The 22,610-nt window shown below is 59.5% G+C and overlaps 4 protein-coding genes across 6 annotated transcripts in view; 3 read left to right on the top strand and 1 right to left on the bottom strand.

Moving 5' to 3' along the window:
• NOXO1 (NADPH oxidase organizer 1) overlaps nt 1-9,132 on the bottom strand; it is a 62,982-nt gene extending 53,850 nt beyond the window's left edge. Inside the window, exons 1-8 of one of the 3 annotated variants that reach the window (XR_009544953.1) lie at nt 8,891-9,132; nt 8,740-8,820; nt 8,582-8,657; nt 8,328-8,502; nt 8,076-8,245; nt 7,886-7,996; nt 7,643-7,760; nt 7,121-7,571 (exon numbers count right to left, since the gene is read on the bottom strand). Coding sequence is in view for 2 of the 3 variants with exons in the window: in XM_060172630.1 (XP_060028613.1) it covers nt 7,229-7,571; nt 7,643-7,760; nt 7,886-7,996; nt 8,076-8,245; nt 8,328-8,502; nt 8,546-8,657; nt 8,740-8,820; nt 8,891-8,956 (1,176 nt within the window). In the remaining variant the exon portion in view is untranslated. Of the gene's footprint in view, nt 1-7,039; nt 7,572-7,642; nt 7,761-7,885; nt 7,997-8,075; nt 8,246-8,327; nt 8,503-8,545; nt 8,658-8,739; nt 8,821-8,890 lie in introns of those variants that run through there. The other 2 variants (XM_060172630.1, XM_060172629.1) reach the window with 2 other exon arrangements.
• TBL3 (transducin beta like 3) lies at nt 1,061-6,670 on the top strand. Its single transcript, XM_016190435.2, has 22 exons — nt 1,061-1,241; nt 1,852-1,903; nt 1,981-2,076; nt 2,162-2,209; nt 2,288-2,429; nt 2,506-2,590; nt 2,665-2,835; nt 2,931-3,006; nt 3,088-3,181; nt 3,257-3,438; nt 3,534-3,675; nt 3,758-3,816; nt 3,910-4,013; nt 4,404-4,551; nt 4,630-4,860; nt 4,959-5,029; nt 5,096-5,252; nt 5,333-5,391; nt 5,649-5,752; nt 5,824-5,895; nt 5,982-6,140; nt 6,219-6,670. Exons 1-22 carry the CDS (start codon nt 1,201-1,203, stop codon nt 6,326-6,328), a joined length of 2,403 nt encoding a protein of 800 aa, XP_016045921.1. The 5' UTR covers nt 1,061-1,200; the 3' UTR covers nt 6,329-6,670.
• A 2,418-nt stretch (nt 9,133-11,550) lies between the features above and the next one.
• On the top strand, nt 11,551-14,174 carry GFER (growth factor, augmenter of liver regeneration). Its single transcript, XM_007528021.3, has 3 exons — nt 11,551-12,381; nt 12,602-12,798; nt 13,478-14,174. Exons 1-3 carry the CDS (start codon nt 11,566-11,568, stop codon nt 13,638-13,640), a joined length of 1,176 nt encoding a protein of 391 aa, XP_007528083.2. The 5' UTR covers nt 11,551-11,565; the 3' UTR covers nt 13,641-14,174.
• A 3,096-nt stretch (nt 14,175-17,270) lies between these two features.
• SYNGR3 (synaptogyrin 3) lies at nt 17,271-21,040 on the top strand. Its single transcript, XM_007528022.3, has 4 exons — nt 17,271-17,513; nt 18,858-19,095; nt 19,505-19,647; nt 19,720-21,040. Exons 1-4 carry the CDS (start codon nt 17,415-17,417, stop codon nt 19,927-19,929), a joined length of 690 nt encoding a protein of 229 aa, XP_007528084.1. The 5' UTR covers nt 17,271-17,414; the 3' UTR covers nt 19,930-21,040.
• The last annotated feature ends 1,570 nt before the right edge of the window (nt 21,041-22,610 follow it).

The raw sequence follows: 22,610 nt of genomic DNA, 5'->3' as shown, positions 1-22,610 counted from the left end.
TTCACAAGCCTCCACCCCGTCAGTCCCTGATCTGTTCCTCCCACAGTACCTCCTGTGCCCCTCCCACCCCACACCACGTATAGGTGAGCTCCTGAAACTAGGCCCTCAGTGGTCCAGGTAAACAGTTCAATGTTTTATTTTTTTTATTTTTTATTTATAAAAAGGAAACAGGAAATAAAAAAAAGGAAACGGGGAGTCGGGCTGTAGCGCAGCGGGTTAAGCGCAGGTGGCAAAGCGCAAGGACCGGCATAAGGATCCCGGTTCGAACCCCGGCTCCCTACCTGCAGGGGAGTCGCTTCACAGGCGGTGAAGCAGGTCTGCAGGTGTCTATCTTTCTCTCCTCCTCTCTGTCTTCCCCTCCTCTCTCCATTTCTCTCTGTCCTATCCAACAATGACAACAATAACTACAACAATAAAACAACAAGGGCAACAAAAGGGAATAAATAAATAAAATTTAAAATATATATATTAAAAAAAAAAAAAAAAAAGGAAACAGCACAAAGACTGGCTCAAGGATCCAGGTTCCAGCCCCCGGCTCCCCACCTGCAGGGGAGTCACTTCACAGGCGGTGAAGCAGGTCTGCAGGTGTCTGTCTTTCTCTCCCCCTCTCTGTCTTCCCCTCCTCTCTCCATTTCTCTCTGTCCTACCCAACGACGACATCAACAACAAAAATTATAACTACAACAACAAGGGCAACAAAAGGGGAAATAAATAATAAAAGGAAAAAGAAAATATTAAAAAAAAACATTAATGTTTCTGTTAATTATTGAGAGCAGTGGGTCAGAACCAGAGCATCACTCTGGCACATAGATGTCCAGGATTGAACTCAGAATTTCATGTTTGAGCGTCCCACCAGATGAGCGTCTTTTAAATTGTCCATTGCGCGACCACGGTGAGCCCAGGCACGGGAGGCCACGCCGCCCACACCCCACCCTGCACGCCAGAGGTGCCGATTAACTTCCGCCAGCTTCCTGTTCTAACAAGATCGCTGCTACCCGTAGCAAAAATGGCGCCAGGGACGCGGTGAGATGACGTCACGGCGCGCGCGGTTGATGGCGTCATCTCGCGGCGCGCCATGCGCCGCTAATGTATGGCGGAGGGCCTCTCAAGTGCGACCGGGCGCCTCAAATTTGAGACAAGGATCTGCCTGTGTGAAGCGGAGCGCCGCTGCGGTGCTGCGAGCCTCAGCCGGTGTGTAGCATGGCGGAGGCCGTGGCCGAGGTGGGCCGGTTCAAAGCCAAGTGAGTCGGGCGCTGGGAGCCGGGCGTGGCGGCTGCGGGGACCCCAGGCGGGAGAGCAGCGCCGCAGTCGGGCGCAGCCGGTGGGGATGGGGCCGGGGCTGGCGGGTGAGGAGGGATCCGGACGGAGGCCGGGAACGGGCGGGCCGCGTGCTCCAGGTCGGGACAGGGCCCCTCCGCCTGGGGCAGGCGACCCGCCAGCTGGCTCTGCTGCTGCTCTTCTCCCTTCCCGCCCCGAGCTGGCGGACCGACGCGCAGGAGGCGGGTGTGTCCGCGGGGCCCGGAGCCAGGCTGCTGAGCCTTAAGCCTGGGTGCCCGTCTGCCCCCGGGGGGGGGGGGTCCTGCCGCCTCGCGTGTGCTGGGCAGCCAGCTGGGTAAAGTCACCTCCCTGGGAGGGGGGCTGAGACCACAGCACCAGTTAGGGAAGGGCCGTGCTGAAAGGATAGCTCGCGGGTGGCCGACTGCAGTCAAGCTCGCTCCAGACACCCCTCCCCCTGCTGTCCCTGCTGCCTGGGAACTCATGGAGGTCAGGGGCGTCTTGGGGGCATGAAGCGGGCACCAGGCATTGGGAAGCCGGAGATTGGTGGCTCACTGTCCCTCGCCCTCCCTGCAGCTATGCCATCGAGCGCAAGATCGAGCCTTTCTACAAGGGCGGGAAAGTGCAGGTATCAGCCTGGGAGAGGGTTGGGGCAGGGTGGCAGGGACTGGACTGTGACCATGGCTGAGGTCCCTGTGTCTGCAGCTGGACCACACCGGGAAGCACCTCTTCTGTGTCTGCGGCACCAGAGTCAACATCCTGGACGTGGCCTCGGGGTCTGTGCTGCAGAGCCTGGAGCAGGTGCGGGCTGCCTGAGCGTGGGGCTGGGCTGTGCCCGTGGTGAGGCAGCTGTCCTCATGTGTCTCCTGCCCCCTCTCCCCTCTAGGAAGACCAGGAAGACATAACTGCCTTTGACCTCAGCCCAGATGACCAGGTACGTGGTTCCAGGACCACCTGCCCAAACAGAGGGGGAGGTGTGTTTCTGCCTCTCACGAAAATGCTTCCCCTCCAGGTGCTGGTGACAGCTAGCCGGGCTCTGCTGCTAGCGCAATGGGCCTGGCGGGAGGGCAGTGTCACCCGTCTGTGGAAGGCGGTACACACGGCCCCCGTGGCCGCCATGGCCTTCGACCCCACCTCCACACTGCTGGCCACAGGTGGGCCCCTGACTGGGTGGGCAGGGCTGCAGGATAGGTGGGACAGGACTCTGAGTACATCAGGTTTGTCTCCCAGGTGGCTGTGATGGGGGTGTGCGTGTCTGGGATACAGTGCGACACTATGGGACACACCACTTCCGGGGCTCTCCTGGCGTCGTACAGTGAGTAGGGAAGCGGAGGGCAGGCGGGCAGGGGCCTGTGCTGGGCGGCACTGCTCACCCCTGCTACCCCCCAGTTTGGTGTCCTTCCACCCGGACCCCTCACGCCTGCTGCTCTTCTCCTCGGCCATCGACGCCGCCATACGGGTGTGGACACTGCAGGACCGCTCGTGCTTGGCTGTGCTGTCCTCACACTACAGCGCTGTCACCTCCCTGTCCTTCAGTGCCGACGGCCACACCATGCTCAGGTCAGCGGCTCCTCCCAGTGTGGTGGGAAAGTGGGTCGAGCTGAGACAGCAGCACCCACCAAGGCTCCTGTCTGCTCACCCTCCCCACCCCGCAGCTCGGGCCGTGACAAGATCTGCGTCGTCTGGGACCTGCGGAGCCACCAAGCCACAAAGACTGTGCCTGTGTTTGAGGTGGGGGTGTGTGGAGCCCATGGTGGGGTGGGGATCGGGAGGTCAGGGTAGGGGCTACAGCCTCTTCTGATCCCTCCTCAGAGTGTGGAGGCCGCTGTGCTGCTGCCTGAGGAGCCAGCCCCAGAGCTGGGTGTGAAGTCTCAGGGTCTGCACTTCCTGACAGCTGGAGACCTAGGTATGGGTGGCCAGGCCAGGGCCCAGTGGGCGGCAGGCTCGGGGACCTGTGATCACCAGCCCTGTCCCCATACAGGCGCACTGCGTGTATGGGAGGTGGACTCAGGACAGTGCGTGTATAAGCAGCAGCGGCCACCAGGCCCCGGGCGGGAGCTGACCCACTGTGCCCTGGCCCCCGCCGCCGGCCTGGTGCTCAGCGTGACTGCTGACCACAACTTGCTGCTCTACGAGGCCCGCTCCCTGCAGCTGCAGAAACAGGTGTGTTGGGACCGTCCTCCCCTCCTGCCCACCCGGGGTGCCGCACTCTCACTCACTGCCCACCTTTGCGTCTTCCCCCATCCCCCACCCCCTAGTTTGCCGGCTACAGTGAAGAGGTGCTGGATGTCCGGTTCCTGGGCCCTGAGGACTCCCACGTGGTGGTGGCCTCCAACAGCCCCTGCCTAAAAGTGTTTGAACTACAGACGTCTTCCTGTCAGATCCTCCATGGCCACACAGGTGAGGATGCCAGGTGGGCAACCAAGAGACCCTTGGCCTGCTTGCTGCCCTCTGACCTCTTCCCTCGCCACTCTTCCCTCAGATATCATCTTGGCCCTGGACGTCTTCCGGAAGGGGTGGCTCTTTGCCAGCTGTGCCAAGGTGAGTCACCCAAGGAGGTGAGGTGGTGTGGGCCTGGGTGGGGAAGCCCGACCGCGTGTCTCACCCCCCACACACACACCCACCTGTCCCCAGGACCAGAGCATCCGAGTGTGGAGGATGAACAAGGCCGGCCAGGTGGCCTGTGTGGCTCAGGGCACTGGGCACACACATGGCGTGGGTGCCATCTGCTGCTCCAGGTAGTGAGGTCAGGGCTGGGGGTGGGATGGTCCTGAGTCAGGGGGAGAAAGTTTTGGCAGTCCAAGCCCTGGCCTTGATTTTTTAAACTCCAGCCCAAGGATGTGAAAAAGACATCGGAGGACTCCCTGTACCCTTGGGGCATTCCTAGGAGGTGGCCTTGGGTCTCTCTCGTGTAAGAGAAAGGGTTGGGGCTAAGGGAATGACCCTGAAGGCCAGGATGTGGTGGCACTGACTGGCAAGTGGCCCCCGAGGGCACATTCCAGATACTGGCTGCCCGCATTCCAGAACATTCCCCAGAAACCCAGGGCCTGCCCTGCAGGCTGAGCAGCAATGCCCTGCAAGGTGGCCGGGCCTCAGAGGTATCTCCCTCTCTCCTGCTGGCGCTTCAGGTTGAAGGAGTCCTTCCTGGTGACGGGCAGCCAAGACTGCACCGTGAAGCTGTGGCCCATCCCCCAGGCCCTGACAGCCACAAGCACAGCCCCAGATGGTGGCCCTGTTCTCCTCCACGCTCAGGCCACACAGCGCTGCCATGATAAGGTGACACAGGGCACCTGGGCAGGGAGGCAGCTGGTTCCCGTGGGAGAGGGTATGAGCGGCCACTCACCCCCTCCCCAGGACATCAACAGTGTAGCCGTTGCCCCCAACGACAAGCTGCTGGCCACAGGCTCCCAGGACCGCACTGCCAAGCTCTGGGCCTTGCCCCAGCTCCAGCTGCTGGGCGTCTTTTCAGGCCACCGGCGGGGCCTCTGGTGTGTCCAGTTCTCACCCATGGACCAGGTACTGGCCACGGCCTCAGCCGACGGGACTGTCAAACTCTGGGCATTGCAGGACTTCAGCTGCCTCAAGGTGAGCTGGCCCCGCCCCGTGTCCCCCACACTCCCACTGGGCACCTAGGGCTGCTGCTTGGGACCCACCTCACACGCCCAGCCTCTCCCCATCTGCAGACCTTCGAGGGGCACGACGCCTCAGTGCTGAAAGTGACCTTTGTGAGCCGGGGCACACAGCTGCTGTCCAGGTGAGTGGGCGTCATTCGGGGCTGGGCTGGGGACAGGCCTCGGCACTGAGCCCCCCACTCCCCCAGTGGCTCCGATGGGCTGGTGAAGCTCTGGACTGTCAAGAGCAACGAGTGCGTGCGCACGCTAGATGCCCACGAGGACAAGGTCTGGGGGCTGCACTGCAGCCGGCTGGATGACCGGGCGCTCACCGGTGCCAGCGACTCCCGTGTGCTGCTCTGGAAGGTAAGTGGGCCCCAAGCCAAGGCCGAGAGGTGGGCAGGAGGCCCAGGACAGGGTATCCTCTGAGCCCAGTCTGAATCCAGGACGTGACGGAGGTGGAGCAGGCCGAGGAGCAGGCCAAGCGTGAGGAGCAGGTGGTCAAGTAGGTTCTCCACCCCACCCCACCCCACCCCATCCCCAGGCCTGGGAACCCCCATGGCAGCTCCATGCCTAACTGCACAGGCGCTTGTTAGCTCCCCTGGGTTGTGGTTTAGGGAAACTGAGGATCACACTGGCTCCTAACCCTGAGCTGCCATGCCCCTTGTAACCCGCCCCACTGCCCTCCCCCTCCTTGGCCCAGGCCCCGTGTGCCCCCCGCCCCTGTGGCTCAGCCAGGTCCTGTGACCCTGTCCCCACCAGGCAGCAAGAGCTGGACAACCTCCTTCACGAGAAGCAGTACCTGCGGGCGTTGGGCCTGGCCATCTCCCTGGACCGGCCCCACACCGTGCTGACCGTCGTCCAGGGTCAGTGCCGCCCTCCAGGCAGGCTGGGGCTCCCCGTGCTCCTGTCCTGGCTTACCCTCCCTCCTCCACAGCCATCCGAAGGGACCCTGAGGCCTGCCAGAAGCTGGAAGCCACGGTGCTCCGACTGCGGCGGGACCAGAAAGGTCGGGGGCCGGAGAAAGGCCAGGTGGGGGACTTGGAGGGTGGGGGCCCAGCAGGCAGGCAGCACTGACGGCCCCGTCACCCGCAGAGGCCCTGCTCCGCTTCTGTGTCACCTGGAACACCAATTCTCGGCACTGCCACGAGGCGCAGGCGGTGCTGGGTGTGCTGCTGCGGCACGAGGCCCCCGAGGAGCTGCTGGCCTATGAGGGTGTGCGGGCCTCGCTCGAGGCGCTGCTGCCCTACACCGGTAGGTGGGACTGGCTCGGGCGGAGGCCGGGGCTCCTCGCCCTTCCCCCGCGCCCTCTGACTCCCCTGCCCTCCCCAGAGCGGCACTTCCAGCGGCTCAGCCGGACGCTGCAGACAGCCACCTTCCTGGACTTCCTGTGGCAGAACATGAAGCTGCCCACCCTCCCCACCAGTGCCCCCATGCCCTGAGACACACAGAAAGCCCTTCTCCTACCCAGTTGGCCCCGTGTCTTTTGTCCTGCCTACCCAGGCCTCCACACCTCGCTGGCATCTGGCTAATCCCCGTGCTTCCGTGGGTTTGGGTCAAAGAATTTTTTTTTTTTTTTTTTTTTTTTTTTTTTACTGGTGCACTGCTCAGCTATGGCTGAGCCGCCAGAAGTGCCGGGGGATCGAACCTGAGACCTGGGAGCCTCAGGCATGATAAAATTTTATTTATTTACAAAAAAATAATCATAGTAGGGAGTTGGGCAGTAGCGAAAACAAGGGCAACAAAAGGGTAAATAAATTAAATAAAATAATATTTCATTGAAATCTTTAAAATAATAAAAAGATTATATTTATTTACTAGAAAGGAGGAGAGAGAAAGAACCAGACATCAATCTGGTACATGTGCTGCCGGGGATTGAACTCAGGACCTCGTGCTTAAAAGTCTAGTGCCTAAGCCACTGCGCCACTTCCTGGACCACAAGATTTTTTTTTTTAACTTTTTTAATACTTATTTATTTCCCTTTTGTTGCCCTTGTTTAATATTGTTGTGATTGGTGGATAGGACAGAGAGAAATGGAGAGAGGAGGGGGAAACAGAGGGGGAGAGAAAGACAGACACCTGTAGACCTGCTTCACTGCCTGTGAAGCGACTCCCCTGCAGGTGGGGAGCCGGGGGCTTGAACCAGGATAAGAATTTTGTAAACATTTATTTGAGGCAGAAATTGAGAGGGAAGGAGGAGATAGGGAGGGAGAAGCGCCCGCAGCGCTGTGCCACGGCTGGTGAGGTTCCCCTGCAGAGGGGCGGGTTCCTTGCTCCATCCAGTGTGCCACCTCCAGGGCCCAGGGTCAAAGGGCTTCACTGGAGATGTCGACGTCTGTGGTCTCAGGCTTGGGTGCTCCCCTCTACGCACCCTGAGTTGCTGTGTCTGCCCCCAGCCTCCTCCCTGGGGACTGGCACCCCTGGCCTCCCCTCCCATGGGGCTCTCCAGGGGCTGCCTGAGCTCCTCCCCAGGGCCCTGCGGGTGATGGTGCAGCAGCTCCTCCTAACAGCCCCAGGGGAGGGCCGGGCGGGCACGGAGGGGGGCAGGCTTCGGGCTTCAGGGGCCCTGCTCTCGCCCTCATCCTCATGGCACGCACTGCGGAAGAGCGCTGCTGGGCTCAAGAGAACTCCCAGCTGGTCAGGCCGCAGCAGCGCAGCTGGGAGCAGCCCCTCGCACTCGCCATACCTGCGAGAGGGGCATGGTCAGCGCTGCCCCCACCCCATTGGTGTGCCTGCCTCCACCTTCCCTTCCCGCACCTGCACCACCACCAGCCGCGGTCAGATGTCTCCAGCACACACACGCGCGCCCCCGCGGGCACCGACAGCTCATCGGAGTGGCCGCTGTTGTAGGCACGGGAAACACAGAACTGGGATGCTGCAGGCAGGTGGTGGGGTCACCGCTGGGCCGCTCGTCCTCACCCTTGGGGCACTGGTACCTGCCACAGGCACCCGGGGTGCGCCCCAGCGTGGAGGTGGGTGTGTGAGGGGCTGGCCTCTTACCGCGGCACCCCCAAAGCTGGCCGCCCTTGGGCCCCTGGCCCGCAGCCTGTTCCAGGTAGGGGGCTGGAAACCATGCCATCTGCTGCTCCTCATTTGCCACTAGCCACCAGCCTGTTGCAGGAGGGGGGATGGGGTTCATATCTGGGTGTGGGGGGCGAGCAGGGAGCCTGGGTCCCCACACCCCGCACACCTGAGGGGTGTCTCAGCAGCACGTCCAGCACCTCTCCAGCCCCTGAGCGGAAGAGCCGGCCACGCGCGTCCTGGGTGCTGTAGGGGTGTAGGCAGCGCAGGCTCCCGCCCTCCAGGCTGCAGGCCCTGGGGCTGGCCACTGCCTCGGTGGGGACGGGCAGGATCACCAAGCTGGGGGCAGCGGGAGCTGGGTGGGCCGGGGCCACCCCCCTGGGATTGCCCAGAAGCTCTGGGGACGGGAATGGTCAGCTACCTGCCGGGGGACAGTGCTGACTCCAGGTCCTGCGATGTCGGGGCAAAGAAGCCGCCCAGCGCAGGGCTCCGGGACAGGCTCTCCGCTGCCAGCAGCGCAAGCAAGTAGGTGCCTAGCCGCTGGAGGCGCTCCAGGCTGCGGCCCATGCGTCCCCGTAGCAACAAAAGCGGAGCACCTGTGGCCACGAGGGGACAAGCCTTGAGGACTCGTCCCCGCACCAGGCCACCCCCTCCCAGGATCCCCGCAGGCCTGACCAGGAAACTTGGGGAGGACACGGTCAGATCTCCTCAGCAGACCCGCCTCCACGGGAAAGGTCTCCTTGAGTGTTTTCTGAGAGTAAGAGCCAACAGCTGATTAATTCAGGCCTTCCTGGCAGGGAGGGGTCCACCAGGCCCCAGGGTCAGGCACTCACATGAAGCCCCCGGAACTCGTCCCAGCTCTTGTGCACCAAAGTTTCTCCACCATCAGACCAGCGCACATAGAATGAGAACACCTGTGGGGGAGAGGGTGGAGCACCCTGGGCACCCTTGGCCTCCTGCCGGCCCACCCATCCCCTGGCCTACCTGGAGGTGCTCAGTCTGCACCAGAGCTGCTGGGTGCACCGAAACCGGGTGTGGGGGACTGGCCATCTCTGGCCTCCAGCTGCTGGTTTCTGAAGATTGGGGGGTGGCGGCAGGGGAGGGCTCTCTCCCAGCACCTGAAGACTCTTCCCCCTTGTGAGTGCAATGCCCTGTCCCAGGAACCTTCCAGGCCTTCTCTACACCCAAAGCCTAATTATGGGTGGTGGGAGGGAGGGTGCAGGAAGAAGCAGCGAGAGCCAGCCTGCAGCCTGAGACTCTCAAGAGTCTTCCCACAGGAGGAGGAGGAGAAAGTGCCAGGCCTGCAGAGCTGGGACAGGTGAGGGCAGTCTGCCAGGGCCCAGCCTCTGCCTTTGAACTCCTGGGAACCGCACCCCCCCCCCCCCGCTGGGTACCTGCCCTGCTCTGTACCCTTAACCCTAAGACCTCAGAGGAAAGATTCTTTCAGTTGAAAGTCACACGGGACTTTTCTAATAAATGGATAATTAATGTTTGTTGAAATGTGTGTGGGTGGCAAGGGGCAGGTCTGGGGCTCAACCCAGCAGCCTCCTATGTTGGGAACATTTGGGGTAAGACAAGAAGCTTCCTGGAGGGCAAAGAAGGTGATGACTTGGACTGTTTTGAGAACACCCCTGAATTCCACCTTCTAGAAATGACCGACACACATTAACAGGAGCAGGTGAGGACAAGCCTGCCAGATGCCCTGCCCCTCAACTGCTTCCTTATAGGGGAGGCCTGGTACATGGGTCTTTCCTGTTGTTTGGGATTCCCCCTTCCCCTCCCGCCTTCCAGGGAGCAGTCTCCTGGGATGCATCCCTGCAGGAAGCTGTCCTGAGCTGCTCACAAAGGGCCTTTGTCTGGCCTGTGGATTTCTGAGGCTGACTCATGGAATGCCTTCACCACAGGGGTCATACTCCCCATCCTGGGGGAAGGTGGGTATGCTACTGCCAGGGTGGGACAGCTCTAGACAAGAAACTGGACCGAGGATGAAGATCTAGGGCACTGAAGACTCCACAGACAGTCCCTGTTTCCCCTGCCTTCCTTGGGGTGATCCCCCTGGCCTTTCTGTCCAGGCTAGAGGCTGACACCACCCCACCCCGTGTTCTGCTAGGGCATTGATCACCACTTCCAAGAGGACCCAGATCTGTGTTGCCTATGTTGCCTGTCAATGTAATTGGTGTGATTTTTTTTTTTTTTGCCTCCAGGTTTATTGCTGGGGCTCAGTGCCAACACCATGAATCCACTGCTCCTGAAGGCCATCCCCCCCTTTTTTTTTTGTTACCCTGGTTGTTGTTTTTTTTTTTTTTTAAAGATTTTATTTATGAGAAAGGAAGAGAGAGAAAGAACCAGACATCACTGGCACATGTGCTGCCGGGGATTGTACTCGGGACCTCATGCTTCAGAGTCCAAAGTCTTATCACTGCACCACCTCCTGGACCCTGGTTGTTTTACCATTGTGGTTATTATCGTTGTTATTGATGTCGTTTTTGTTGGATAGGACAGAGAAAAATGGAGAGAGGAGGGGAAGACAAAGAGGGGGAGAGAAAGATAGACACCTGCAGACCTGCTTCACCGCCTGTGAAGCGACTCCCCTGCAGGTGGGGAACCAGGGGCTCGAACTGGTATCCTTATGCCGGTCCTTGTGCTTTGCGCCACATGGGCTTAACCCACTGCGCTACCCCGACTTTTTTTTTCCCTTTAGATTTCTTTAATGAAAAAAGGTCAAGGACTAATGTATCACTCTCACAGTAGGTACTGGAGATCAAACTCAACATTTCATGCAGGTTCATCTGTTGTGTGTTCAATCACTGAGCGACACTTTCCTGGCCTCTTTCCCAGTTTGTGGGTTGGGATCTCTTCCAAGGCTCAACTTCACAGCTACTCTGGGCCACTTTTTTTTTAATATTTATTTTATTTATTCCCTTTGTTGCCCTTGTTGTTTTATTGTTGTAGTTATTGTTGTTGTCGTTGTTGGATAGGACAGAGAGAAATGGAGAGAGGAGGGGAAGACAGAGAGGAGGAGAGAAAGAGAGACACCTGCAGACCTGCTTCACCGCCTGGGAAGCGACTCCCCTGCAGGTGGGGAGCCGGGGTTCGAACCGGGATCCTTATGGCGGTCCTTGTGCTTTGCGCCACCTGCGCTTAACCCTCTGCTCTACAGCCCGACTCCCTCTGGGCCACTTTTTTAAGTGTTTAATTCTTTTTACTTTGTTTTTATTATTGGATAGAGACAGAGGAAAATTGAGGGGAAGGGAAGATAGAGATGGAGATGAAGAGAGACACCTGCAACCCTGCTTCACTTGTGAAGCTTTTCCCCTGCAGGTGGGGACCAGGGGCTTGAACCCAGGTCCTTGCGCACTATAGTGTGTGCGCTTAACCAGGTGCACCACCACCTGGCCCCAAGTGTTTATTTTAATGACAGAAAGATACACGGAGAGAGCAGCTCAGCCCTGGTTTATGGTGGAGCCCGGGACCATGGTGCCTCTGGCATGACAGTCTTTTTGTTTGCAGAGCCATCATGTTGTCTCCCAGGTCCTCTGAGTCACCTTCCATTCAGGTAGAGATGGGAGGCGCCAGGGACGGACGTCTGCCGGGTCCAGAGGTAGGAAGGCTGGAACACCACAGACTTTGCCGGGAGCCCCAAGCTCCGCCCCGTTGCCATGGCGACAGCAAAGGGCGGGGCCGCAACCCTGCGCGCCCCCTCTGTGCGCTCGCGGCCCCGCCCGCGTTGCCATGGAGCCGCTTCCAGTCCCCCGGGCGCATCCCGGCCCGTGGCTCAGACCGGGCGGCGGTCAAGCGGAGCCATGGGGGCGTCCCGGGTGGCTACACCGATCGAGCCCCAGCCCGAGCCCGAACCCGAGCCCGCGGCGCCGCGCCGGCGCGTCTACCACCACACGCTGCTCTTCTACTGGAGGAAGCGGCAGCGCCGCCGCCCAGGGCGCAAGCCCGTCTCGGGCCACGGATCCCGGCCCCCCCCTGCCAGCCGCCCCCGCCGGGCCCGCCGGGCCCGCCGAGCCGCAGCCGCCGCCACCCCCGCTCGCTCCCGCCCGGCTCGCCCCGCCGCCCCGCCGGCTCCCGTCCCCGCCCCCGCCGCCAGCCCCGCCCCCGCGCCCGTCCCCGCCGCCCCCGCGCCCGGCTCCTGTGGCCGCGCCCTCGCGGCGGCGCGCGCGCTGGCCTGGGGCCCGAGCTGGCGGCGCCTGTGGAGGCCGCGCTGGCCCGTCAGCCTCTGCGCGGGCAACATGGCGGCGCCCAGCGGGCCCAGCCGCTCCGGGGGCAGCGGCGGCCTCCTTTCCTTCCTGCCGGGTGGCGCGCGCTCCGAGGTCACGGACGACATGGACACCGACGCGCGCGGCCGGGGCGCGGGCCGCAGAGATGCTGCTCCGGCCCCCGCGGCTCAGGTCGCCGAGGACACCGCCCGGAGGCGACCCTGCCGGGCCTGCGTCGACTTCAAGACGTGGATGCGGACGCAGCAGAAGGTGCAGAAGCCCGAGGGCGTCCCACGGCCCCCACGCGTCCCCTGTCGGGGGCAGAGCCCGCACGCCCTATGCACAACGAACCCGTGCCCGGGTGGGGCGGCCCCAGACCGCAGATGCCCCCAGGGTAGGCCCGACCTAGTCGCATTGGGTCACCGACCGGGCCTGAGGCTCTGTGGCATCCCGGTCGGAGACACTGAACTGACCCTTCATCCTTCCACAGAGGGACGGCAAGTTTAGGGAAGACTGTCCTCAGGATCGCGAGGAACTGGGCCGCCAGAGCTGGGCCGTTCTCCACACCGTGGCCGCCTACTACCCCGATCTGCCCACCCCAGAACAGCAGAAAGACATGACCCAGTTCATCCATTTATTTTCCAAGTTTTATCCGTGCGAGGAGTGTGCTGAAGACATAAGGCAGAGGTAAGGGGGTGCACCACCAGCTCCTTGCCCTCCCCCCACCCCCAGCCCCCGTGTCCTAAAAGGGGTGAGAAAGGCGGGAGCTGAGTTGGGAGCGTTGTTGGGAGCGTGGGTACTGGACAGTTTGAGCCATCTCCTTTCTTCTCAAAGAACAAGCTGACTGGGTCTCCTGTTTGGACCCGGGCTGGTAAGGTTTCCCTTGCAAAGTACCTTTGATGAGATTCCGCAGATGGAGGCCCCAGCAGACTCAGTGCTCTGCATTACCTAACTTCTGGAGCAGGACTGCCTTTTCCTCATCTTGAAGGCCAGAAAAACCTATTGGCGTGAAGCCTTTGGCCCAGGGGAGGCTCTAAGAAACAGCCTGGCGCTTTCAGTTATGCCTTTGTGTCCTGCCCCACCCTTTGTACCTTGCCCCACCGCCCCGGGCAAGGGATGCCTGGGTGAGGCTTCCTGATTGTTATGAGGTTGTAAATGTATGCATTAGGCTAGGCAGGGCATTTGATGTGTTGGCAGAGTTTGCCAGGCAGGGGCCTGGACGCCATAGCGTTCTTACTTCTCCAGCAGGAGGGGACCCCTGGGTGTGTCTCATCTCCTACCTCTTGAATGGCAAAGATCTGGGGGGACAGGGACAGGGACAGGGCCATGACTGTAGGCTCCACACTGTGCCGGTGCTCCAACACAGGATATACAGGAACCAGCCGGACACACGCACACGGGTGGGCCTCACCCAGTGGCTCTGCCGCCTGCACAATGAGGTGAACCGCAAGCTGGGCAAACCAGACTTCGACTGCACACTAGTGGACGAACGCTGGCGTGATGGCTGGAAGGATGGCTCCTGCGACTAGAAGAAGACTGACCATGGCTTGGGGTGTGGGCGCTCATTAAAGTGCTCAGAGCCGTGGCTTATGCGTCTCAGTGGGGTGGAACTGGGATGTGGCCCTTTCCTTCATGGGTTTGGAAGCGGGGCGAGTCTGTGGCAGGCTCCCACGGACCTCCTTAATCAGGCTCATGGACTGCAGGCCAAGGAGGTAGCAGCCCAGGCTGTCTGTCACCACTCAGGATTTGCTCCCTTGCTCAGTCTGCTCCCAGCTCCCACTTCCCACACAGGAAGGTGATAACTAGACGGGGCCCCATCCCTTTGCCTGAGGCCGGCCAGGCCTTCACTTTAGGTGTGGGTACAGTGGCCAGGAAGTAGCTTGAGCTACTGTGTGCAGTGTGCTAGGAGGAAGGAAGCCCCAACTGAGCTCCCTGTTCTGTCAGGGATTGTCTAAGGGCCTCCCAACCGTACAACCTTCCAGAACTGAAACAAGCCTGTCAGTGGCTTGGTGGAACCAGCTTCCTTAAGAGCCTGAGACCAAAATAAAGTGCTAAGACTTGTCTGAGGCCTCAGTGTCTGTGTCTATATGTGTGAATTCAGCCTTGCACAGGCTGCCCATTCGCCACCTCTACATTCTTCTGAGGCCCCGGTGCAGGAATGGGTAGCCCAGCTAAAAGCTGCCCAGGGGCCAGAGCTGGGGGATTGGTCTCAAGGCTTCTGGAAAGACAGTTGGGTTTGTTTTTTGTCTGTCTTTTTTTCCCAGACACTGTTCAGTTCTGGCTTATGATGGTTCAGGGGATTGGAGCTGTGACTTCAGAGCCTCAGGCATGGAAGTCTTTTGCATAATTATTATGCTATCCCTCACCTGCAAGGATGGGTTTTAATACCCAGCTGCCACCACATGGAGCTCTGGGAGGATCTGGGACCAAGAAATGAGATGGGGCTTTTGAAAGCTCCCTCTAGCAGGCTGGTGAGAAGGCTCACTTGGATAGTGCCCTGCTTTGTCATGCATGTGATCCATTTTTTTTTTTTTACAATTTTTTTTTTTTCCTCCAGGGTTATTGCTGGGCTCGGTGCCTGCACCATGAATCCACCGCTCCTGGAGGCCATTTTTTCCCCCTTTTTGTTGCCCTTGTTGTTGTAGCCTCGTTGTGGTTATTATTCTTGCCATTGTTGATGTTGTTCGTTGTTGGATAGGACAGAGAGAAATGGAGAGAGGAGGGGAAGACAGAGAGGGGGAGAGAAAGATAGACACCTGCAGACCTGCTTCACCGCCTGTGAAGCAAATCCCCTGCAAGTGGGGAGCCAGGGGCTCGAACCGGGATCTTTACGCCGGTCCTTGCGCTTTGCACCACCTGCGCTTAACCCAGTGCGCCACTGCCCGACCCCCGTGACCCATTTTGGAGCCAGCCCCCACTACATTCAAGGAAGGAAAGAAAGGTCTGTCTAGCTGGGAGACTGATGAGGCTGAAGCAGGGAAGGCAGGCTCGTGGTTGCAGCTAGAAGGATGGTGGTGGGGTCGAGAGAGAACTTCAGGTGAGACAGGAGCTATGCCCAGTTCTCAGCATCCAAAGGTACATTGTGTCATTTCTTCTAAAATGAGGAGGCTGCCAGAGGACCAGTGCTAGGGTGGCTTGGGTCCAGTTCCACTCAGCCACAACTTCAAGGTCGGGCAGCAGTGAGTGCTTCTCCCTGGCCTGATACACAGGAGCTGTGATGAACTTTGCCCACTCATGTGCAGGATGGATGGCTCAACTGGAACTTCACGCAGCCTGGGAACATGGTGCCTGTACCTTCTTCCCTCTCTGCCACACCCCTGCCCCAACTTTGCCTCACCCCCGATAAAGCCACTTTTACGAAATGCTGGGGCTTGTGGGTTTAGGCTTGTGCACACGCTGCTGCAGCGCCTCCCAAGTCTCCACTGTGTGGTGTCCCCGGCACACAGGCCAACACAATGAGCTGGGGGTGGAGGAGAGCCCCAGGACTGTGACCTAAGCACCCAGAATATGAAGAACGTCTCTGGAAGCCTTTCTGAGAAGTGACTTGTTTCAAAGGAAGTGTCCCATGTGTGGGACTTGACAACTCCCACAAGTGAGAGAACTTGTCAACTAAAGGAGAATGGTAGTCTGGGAGGTGGCGCAGTGGATAAAGCATTGGACTCTCAAGCATGAGGCCCTGAGTTCAGTCCCCGGCAGCACATGTACCTGAGTGATGTCTGGCTCTTACTCTCTCCTATGTTTCTCATTAATAAAATCTTTAAAGGAGATTGGGGGGGGGGGGGGCGACGAGAGGCAGTATTAGGCCTGCTGTGCATGCCTGAGGACCCACGTTCAGTCCCGTCACCACATATGCCAGAGCAGTTCCCCTCTCATAAGAAAGGAAAATGGGTGATACAGAAATTGACAGGTAGCAGGACAGGTGCTGTCAGCCTGGAGGGTGGTGCCTGCAGCCCAACCTGCAGAATTGGGAGAGGACACCCATCCCTCCCCTACAGGCCCTACAGCACCCAGAACAGAAACATGGGTGTGCTGGGTGGGGGAGATAGAGCATAAGGGTTCTGCTGAAAGACTTCCATGCCTTAGGCTTCGAAGTCCCAGGTTCAATAGTCCACACCACCATAAACCAGAATTGAGCAGAGCTCTGGTTAAAAAAAAAAGAAAGAAAGATGGGTGTGGGTGAGGGCCAAGTGGTGGCTCACCTGGTTGAGCGCACATGTTACAGTGCACAAGGACCCAGGTTCAAGCCCCTGGTCCCCATCTGCAGGAGAAAAACTTCATGGGTGGTGAAGCAGTGCTGCAGGTGTCTCTCTGTCTCTCTCCCTCTCTAGCACCCCTTCCCTCTCAATTTCTGGCTGTGTCTATCCAATAAAAGTTAATAAAAATTTAAAAAAGAAGATAGGTGTGGGTGTCATATGCTCTGGGATTGTGTGGAGGAGAAACCAGCAGGAGCAGAGGTCTGCTAGGGACCCCACAACCACTGATGTTCCCTCTGGGCCACTGCCTGCCCCAAAAGAAAGATATTAGTTGACTCAATCCAGGAGGCCCAAAGGCCACTGCAGAGAGCTCTGTGAGCACCCTGGGAGTGACAGTATCCAGCAGAGGCTCAGCTCTAGACAAGGACTCTGGGGACCGGGTCGTGGAAAGACTTCAGCAGCTATCTCTGGGGCACTTGTGAGTGGCTTGGGTGTCAGGCCCTCTCCGAAGCACCGAATCCTAACCACTGGACCACCAGGGAAGGTGTCAGGCCCTCTCTGAAGGGCTCCTCCCATAGGCACTCTGGAAGGCCTGCTCAGAGGATGGAGTCTCTTGGGTTCTGTCCATGCTCCAGAGAGCCTGTAGCGTGGGTGGGGGTAGATTGCATAATGGTTATACAAAGAGACTCATGCCTGAGGCTCCACGTCCCAGGTTCAATTCCCCCACACTGCCATAAACCAAAGCTGGGCAGTGCTCTGGTAAAAAATAATAATAATAAATAATAATAATAGTAAAAATAAAAGGCCTGTGGGGCTTGGACCCCGCCCCTGGGAGGTCTGGGTGTTACTGGTAAGCTCGGGCAAGGGTGGGCGTGGAGCAGGGCGGGCTCGGCGCGCGTGGACGGGGGTCGGGCTCAGCGCGCGTGGACGGGAGGGGGGCTCGGCCACTCCCCGCGCGCTCCCGCAGGGCTCGCGCGCGCTCCCGGGCGGCAGCTGCGGCGGCGGCGGCAGCAGCATCCAACGGCAGCAGCCCAGGGCGGCATCGGGCAGAGCGGGCAGGACTGACAGACAGACAGGGCGCCGGGGACGCGGACCCCAAGCGGGCCGGCCATGGAGGGAGCCTCGTTTGGCGCGGGCCGGGCGGGGGCCGCCCTGGACCCCGTGAGCTTCGCGCGGCGGCCGCAGACCCTGCTGCGGGTCGCATCCTGGGTGAGTGGCCCGGCCCCGCCCGGGGTACGACCCCCAGCCCCCTGCCCTCCCCGCGCCTCCATCCTCATCACAGCCCGACCCTCCCCGGGCCGGCCGCAGGTTGGGGTGACGTCACGGGGCTGGGCGCGCCCACCTGCGAGCGGGGGAGGGGCGGGCGGCGACAATCCGGGACCTTGAGAGGTCATCGCCGGCCGCCCCCTCCCCAACTCCTCCGTAGGTCTAACTCAACCCCCTCCCTCAACCCTCGCTCCTCGCTGCGTTTGGATTCCAGGCTGGAAGCGGGTACCGGGTGGGGTGCTCTGAGATTGCTCTGGGAGGGACAGCCTTCAGCGGCTCGGCCCTGGGAGGTCTTCCCGGGGGTGGTGTGGGAAAAGCTGGTGTGCGTGTAGATTAGCTTGCAGGGGCCTCGCTAGGCCGGGTGCCGGCTCCTCCTTCCCGCCGTCCATGGGAAGTGGGGTGGCACAGCACTGGTTTTAGTGTGGAGGGCGGTGCTCATGGAGGGGACTGGGCCCCTCTGGTGGGGCATGTCCAGAACTTGGGACTAAGTTTCCTTTTTGACTCAGTCTCTGAGCTGGGGCAGGAAAGGAGAGAGGTGATGCTGACCCAGTAGGTTTCACTTGCGCGCGCGCGCGCGCGCACACACACACACACACACACACACACACACCTTCCCAGAGCAAAAAGCAGCACCTGGTGTAAATGAGGCATCTTTACCCCACCCAACCACCTCTCCATCTGCCTCAGCGCACTGAGATCATCGATGTTGCCTCTGAGGCCAAACACTCATGGATGACATAGTGAATCACTGGCACGTGGAGCTGTCGTTCCTGGAGTGCCCATCAGTTCTTGTCATGGCAGCCCATGGGCCGTGCCAGTTACTCTTACTTGGCAGCTCCCAGAAGCCAAGGGCAGACTGAGGGCCCGGTGCAGCTGCCCCCATTGCTCACCTCCACCCAATGCTCTCAAGCCGAAAATATCTAATAATAACATACTGATCAAGGCTCCAACTCTCACTCTGGGCACGGAGAACCAGTCACTTCGCTTGCAGGGGCCCATCTCTCCCCTCTAATGGGGAGAAAGGGTAGTGGTGCCCTGGTGACTTGAGGGGAGGCTTCTAGGAGTCAACACCTGTACAATGATAGCTTTAAGCAGCGGGCCAGGACCTAGTAGATGCTCACTAAACACGTCCATTGTTACTGTATATGTGAACGGGCGGGAAAGCAGGCTCCCAAGACCCCCATCCCGGCATGGGTCTGGTGCTGCGGGGACAGGTCAGGCAGCACGAGCGACCAGTCCCTGGACCGGGCAGGAGGATCTGAGCGCGTACCCCATTCCCACCCACAGGTGTTCTCCATCGCTGTCTTTGGGCCCATAGTCAACGAGGGCTACGTGAATGCTGACAGCGGCCCGGAGCTGCGCTGCATCTTCAATGGGAACGCGGGCGCCTGCCGCTTCGGCGTGGCGCTCGGCCTGGGCGCCTTCCTAGCCTGCGCCGCCTTCCTGATGCTGGACCTGCGCTTCCAGCAGATCAGCAGCGTCCGCGACCGCCGGCGGGCGGTGCTGCTGGACCTGGGCTTCTCAGGTGGGCGGAGTAGGGAGGGGCCTGGGGCAGCCTCCGGGCTCCAGGCGGGCAAAGCCCAGGGCAGCCACTGGGGGCGGGGCTCCATGTGGGCGGAGCTTCGGGCAACCACTAGGCTCCTGGGGGCGGAGTTCCATATGAGTCGGAGCCTCGGGCAGCTGCTGTGGGCGGAGCCTGGGGGCGGCCACTGGGCTCTTGGAGGCGGGGTTTCATGTGGGGCGGAGCCTCGGGCAACCACTAGGATCCTGGGGGCGGAGTTCCATATGAGTCGGAGCCTCGGGCAGCCACTGGGCTCCTGGGGGCGGGGTTCCATGTGGGGCGGGACCTTGGGCAGCCACAGTGGGCGGGACAGGGACTGACAGGTGTGGCCATTGAGTGGTCGCACCTGCATCCTGACCCATCGCGCGTACAGGGCTCTGGTCGTTCCTCTGGTTCGTGGGCTTTTGCTTCCTCACCAACCAGTGGCAGCGCACGGCGCCCGGACCGGGCACGGTGCAGGCGGGGGACGCAGCGCGCGCCGCCATCGCCTTCAGCTTCTTCTCCATCGTCAGCTGGGTGAGTGCGGCCAGCGGGCGGGGCAGTCTGAGGCCGGTTCCAGGGCGGCCTCCTGACACTGCGCTTCCCCAGGTGGCGCTCACCGTGAAGGCACTGCAGCGGTTCCGCCTGGGCACCGACATGTCGCTCTTTGCCACCGAACAGCTGGGCGCAGGAGCTGGCCAGGACTACCCTGGCTATCCAGTGGGCAGCGGCGTGGAAGGCACCGAGACCTATCAGAGCCCACCCTTCACCGAGACCCTGGACACCAGCCCCAAAGGGTACCAGGTTCCTGCCTACTAGTAACCAGCAGGCCTGAACCAGGGCTCAAAGGCTGGCCCCACCATCGCAGGCCCCAGAGGCTCCTGGGACCTCTCTCGGATCCTCCTGACCGAGGGACAGAGCAGGTGGCCACGGTGGGTTGTCTGGGGCCAAGAGGGGGTAGACCCCAGGGAGCCTGTGGTGTCCCCCCAGTTGTCTCCCCTGGTCCCTGGCCTGGGGTCCTGAGAAGGGGGCAGCGCATCTTTGACTGGTGTTGAGGCCCTAGAGGACTAGTGTGGGCAGGGGCCATTCCCCTCGAGGAGCAGTCAGGCTGGCTCACCTGCCCACTTGGGTCAAGGACCCAGCTGGACAGCTCTGCCCTCACCCATGACCAGGGAGCTTGTTCCCTGTCCTGTGTCCCCGTGGCTAGTGACTGTCCTTGCTCCCATTGTGGTGGTTCATACTGTCAGCAGGGGCTCTATTCAGAGCCCACTGCCCCTCCTCCTTCAGGCTCACTTGAGTAGCCTGGCCCTCTCGATGCTGTGGTCATGCTCAAGTCTCCACAGCAGACCCCCTCTGTCTGTGGCCCCCATCCAGTAGCTGCCTGCCCTGCCCAGTCCCCCACTGGGAAGTGGACAGATCTCACCAGGAAGGTACAACATGGCCATGGGCAAGGGTATCATAGGACCCCTTGGTGCCTAACAAAACCAACCCCTCAGTGAGAGAGAGCCCCCCCCCCGGGGATGGCCATTCCCCACAGACCCCTCCCTGTAGCTTCCGGAACCAGCCCCACCGCCCTGCCTGCACCTCATTTTAAGACCCAGCCCAGATCAGAGTCCCTCTGAATAGCCGACTGCTGCTGCTTTGCCTGAAGCTGGCTCTTCCCGTCCCCCCCCGCCCCCCCCCCCCCGGTACCAGGTGCAGCTGCCACATGTCATCGGCACAGAAGCCTCCCTCTGGAGCTGCCGCCGAGTGGCACTTCTACCTTGTAGACTAGATCCATCCGTTCTGTGTGGGTATTTAAGTGAATATGTTTACGACTTTTGTATATATGCCCCCCCCCCTCTGGAAAAGAGCACTCATCCGTGGTTGTGGATTCTCTAGTGTCCCAGGTTCCAGCTGCGATGTGTTGACAATAAAGACAGTACATGAGCTTGCTGTGGCCCCACTGCACTGGGAGTGCTTCTGGCCCTCCCCTCTTGGAGCCAGAGGTGGGGACTGTGGGGACTGGCACCCCAGGGAATGGAATCTGGGAGGGTTGGAGCTAGGTGGCTCAAGTGGGCTGAGATGCTGGGGAAGGCAGCTTTCCACCCTTTATATAGTCGCGCTATTTTCCAGCCAGGGGGTCCCCTTTAAGCAGACTCTTGGGGCTGGAAGATAGTTCGCCTGCTAGAGCACATGCCTAACCATGCTTGAGGTTCTGGGTTTGAACACATCTGGCACCACATGGGCCTGCCACAGCACCATGGATGATAGAACAGTGCTATCCTGTCTCTCCACTCTCTGCCTGCCTCTCTCTTCTCCTTTTTTTTTTCTTCCAAGAATTAAATAAAGAACAGGAAATGACCAGGGAGGCTGCTCAGCAGTGTCACATGTGAGTCCTGAGTTCATTGCCCAATGCTTGCTGCTTAAGCAGAGAGTAACAGTGGCATCTCCTAGCTAATGGACGCTCAGCTGAATTCCTCACCTCCCTCACCAACCCCAGATAGATACCTGGAGGAGTTTGGTCTCCCTTGCCTTTCCCCCTTCCCAATGTCATCATATCACACGTGTATGCTTATATATGTAGATACACACATCTACATGCATATTAGAAAGCCTGATGGGCAGATGGTGGAACGCATGTTTTCTCTTTTTAATTAATAATTATTTTAATTTTGTATTGTTTATCAGAGCGCTGCTCAGCTCTGGCTTATGGTGGTCCGGGGGATTGAATTTGGGACTTTGGAGCCTCAGGCATGAGAGTCTGTTTGCATAACCATTATGCTATCCCTGCCCAGTGCATATCTTACCATGTGCAAGGACTCAGGTTCAAACACCCCCCCCAACCTACCTGCAAGGGGAAGCTTTGTGAGTGGTGAAGCAGTGGTGCAGGTGTATCTTTCTCTCTCCCTATCTCCCCAGCCCTATTTCTGGCTCTCTATCCAATAAATAAAGATTTTTTAAAAAAAAGCCTGACAGTTTAACATTTTAAAAGTATGATATATATATTTGCCTCCAGAGTTATTGCTGGGGCTCAGTGCCTGCACCATGAATCCACTGCTCCTGGAGGCCATCCCCCCCCTTTGTTGCCCTTATGGTTATTATTGTTGTTGATGTCGTTCCTTGTTTGATAGGACAGAGAGAAATGGAGAGAGGAGGGGAAGACAGAGAGGGGGAGAGAAAGATAGACACCTGCAGACCTGCTTCACTGCCTGTGAAGCGACTCCCCTGCAGGTGGGGAGCTGGGGCTCAAACCAGGATCCTCGCGCTGGTCCTTGTGCTTTGCTTAACCCACTGCACTACCGCCCGACCCCCATATATATATATATATATATATATATATATATATATATTTTAATTGCAGAGTAGTACTCCATTGAGTATATGCCCCATAACTTTTTTTTTTTGCCTCCAGGGTTACTGCTGGGGCTCAGTGCCTGCACCACAAATCCATTGCTCCTAGAGGCTATTTTTTTCCCTTTTGTTGCTCTTGTTTTATCGTTGTTGTGGTTATTATTATT

Source organism: Erinaceus europaeus, chromosome 15 (assembly GCF_950295315.1).
Source record: "Erinaceus europaeus chromosome 15, mEriEur2.1, whole genome shotgun sequence".
NCBI lineage: Eukaryota > Metazoa > Chordata > Mammalia > Eulipotyphla > Erinaceidae > Erinaceus > Erinaceus europaeus.
The sequence above is the reverse complement of the archived record's forward strand: the minus strand, read 5'-3'. Positions and strand labels throughout refer to the sequence as shown.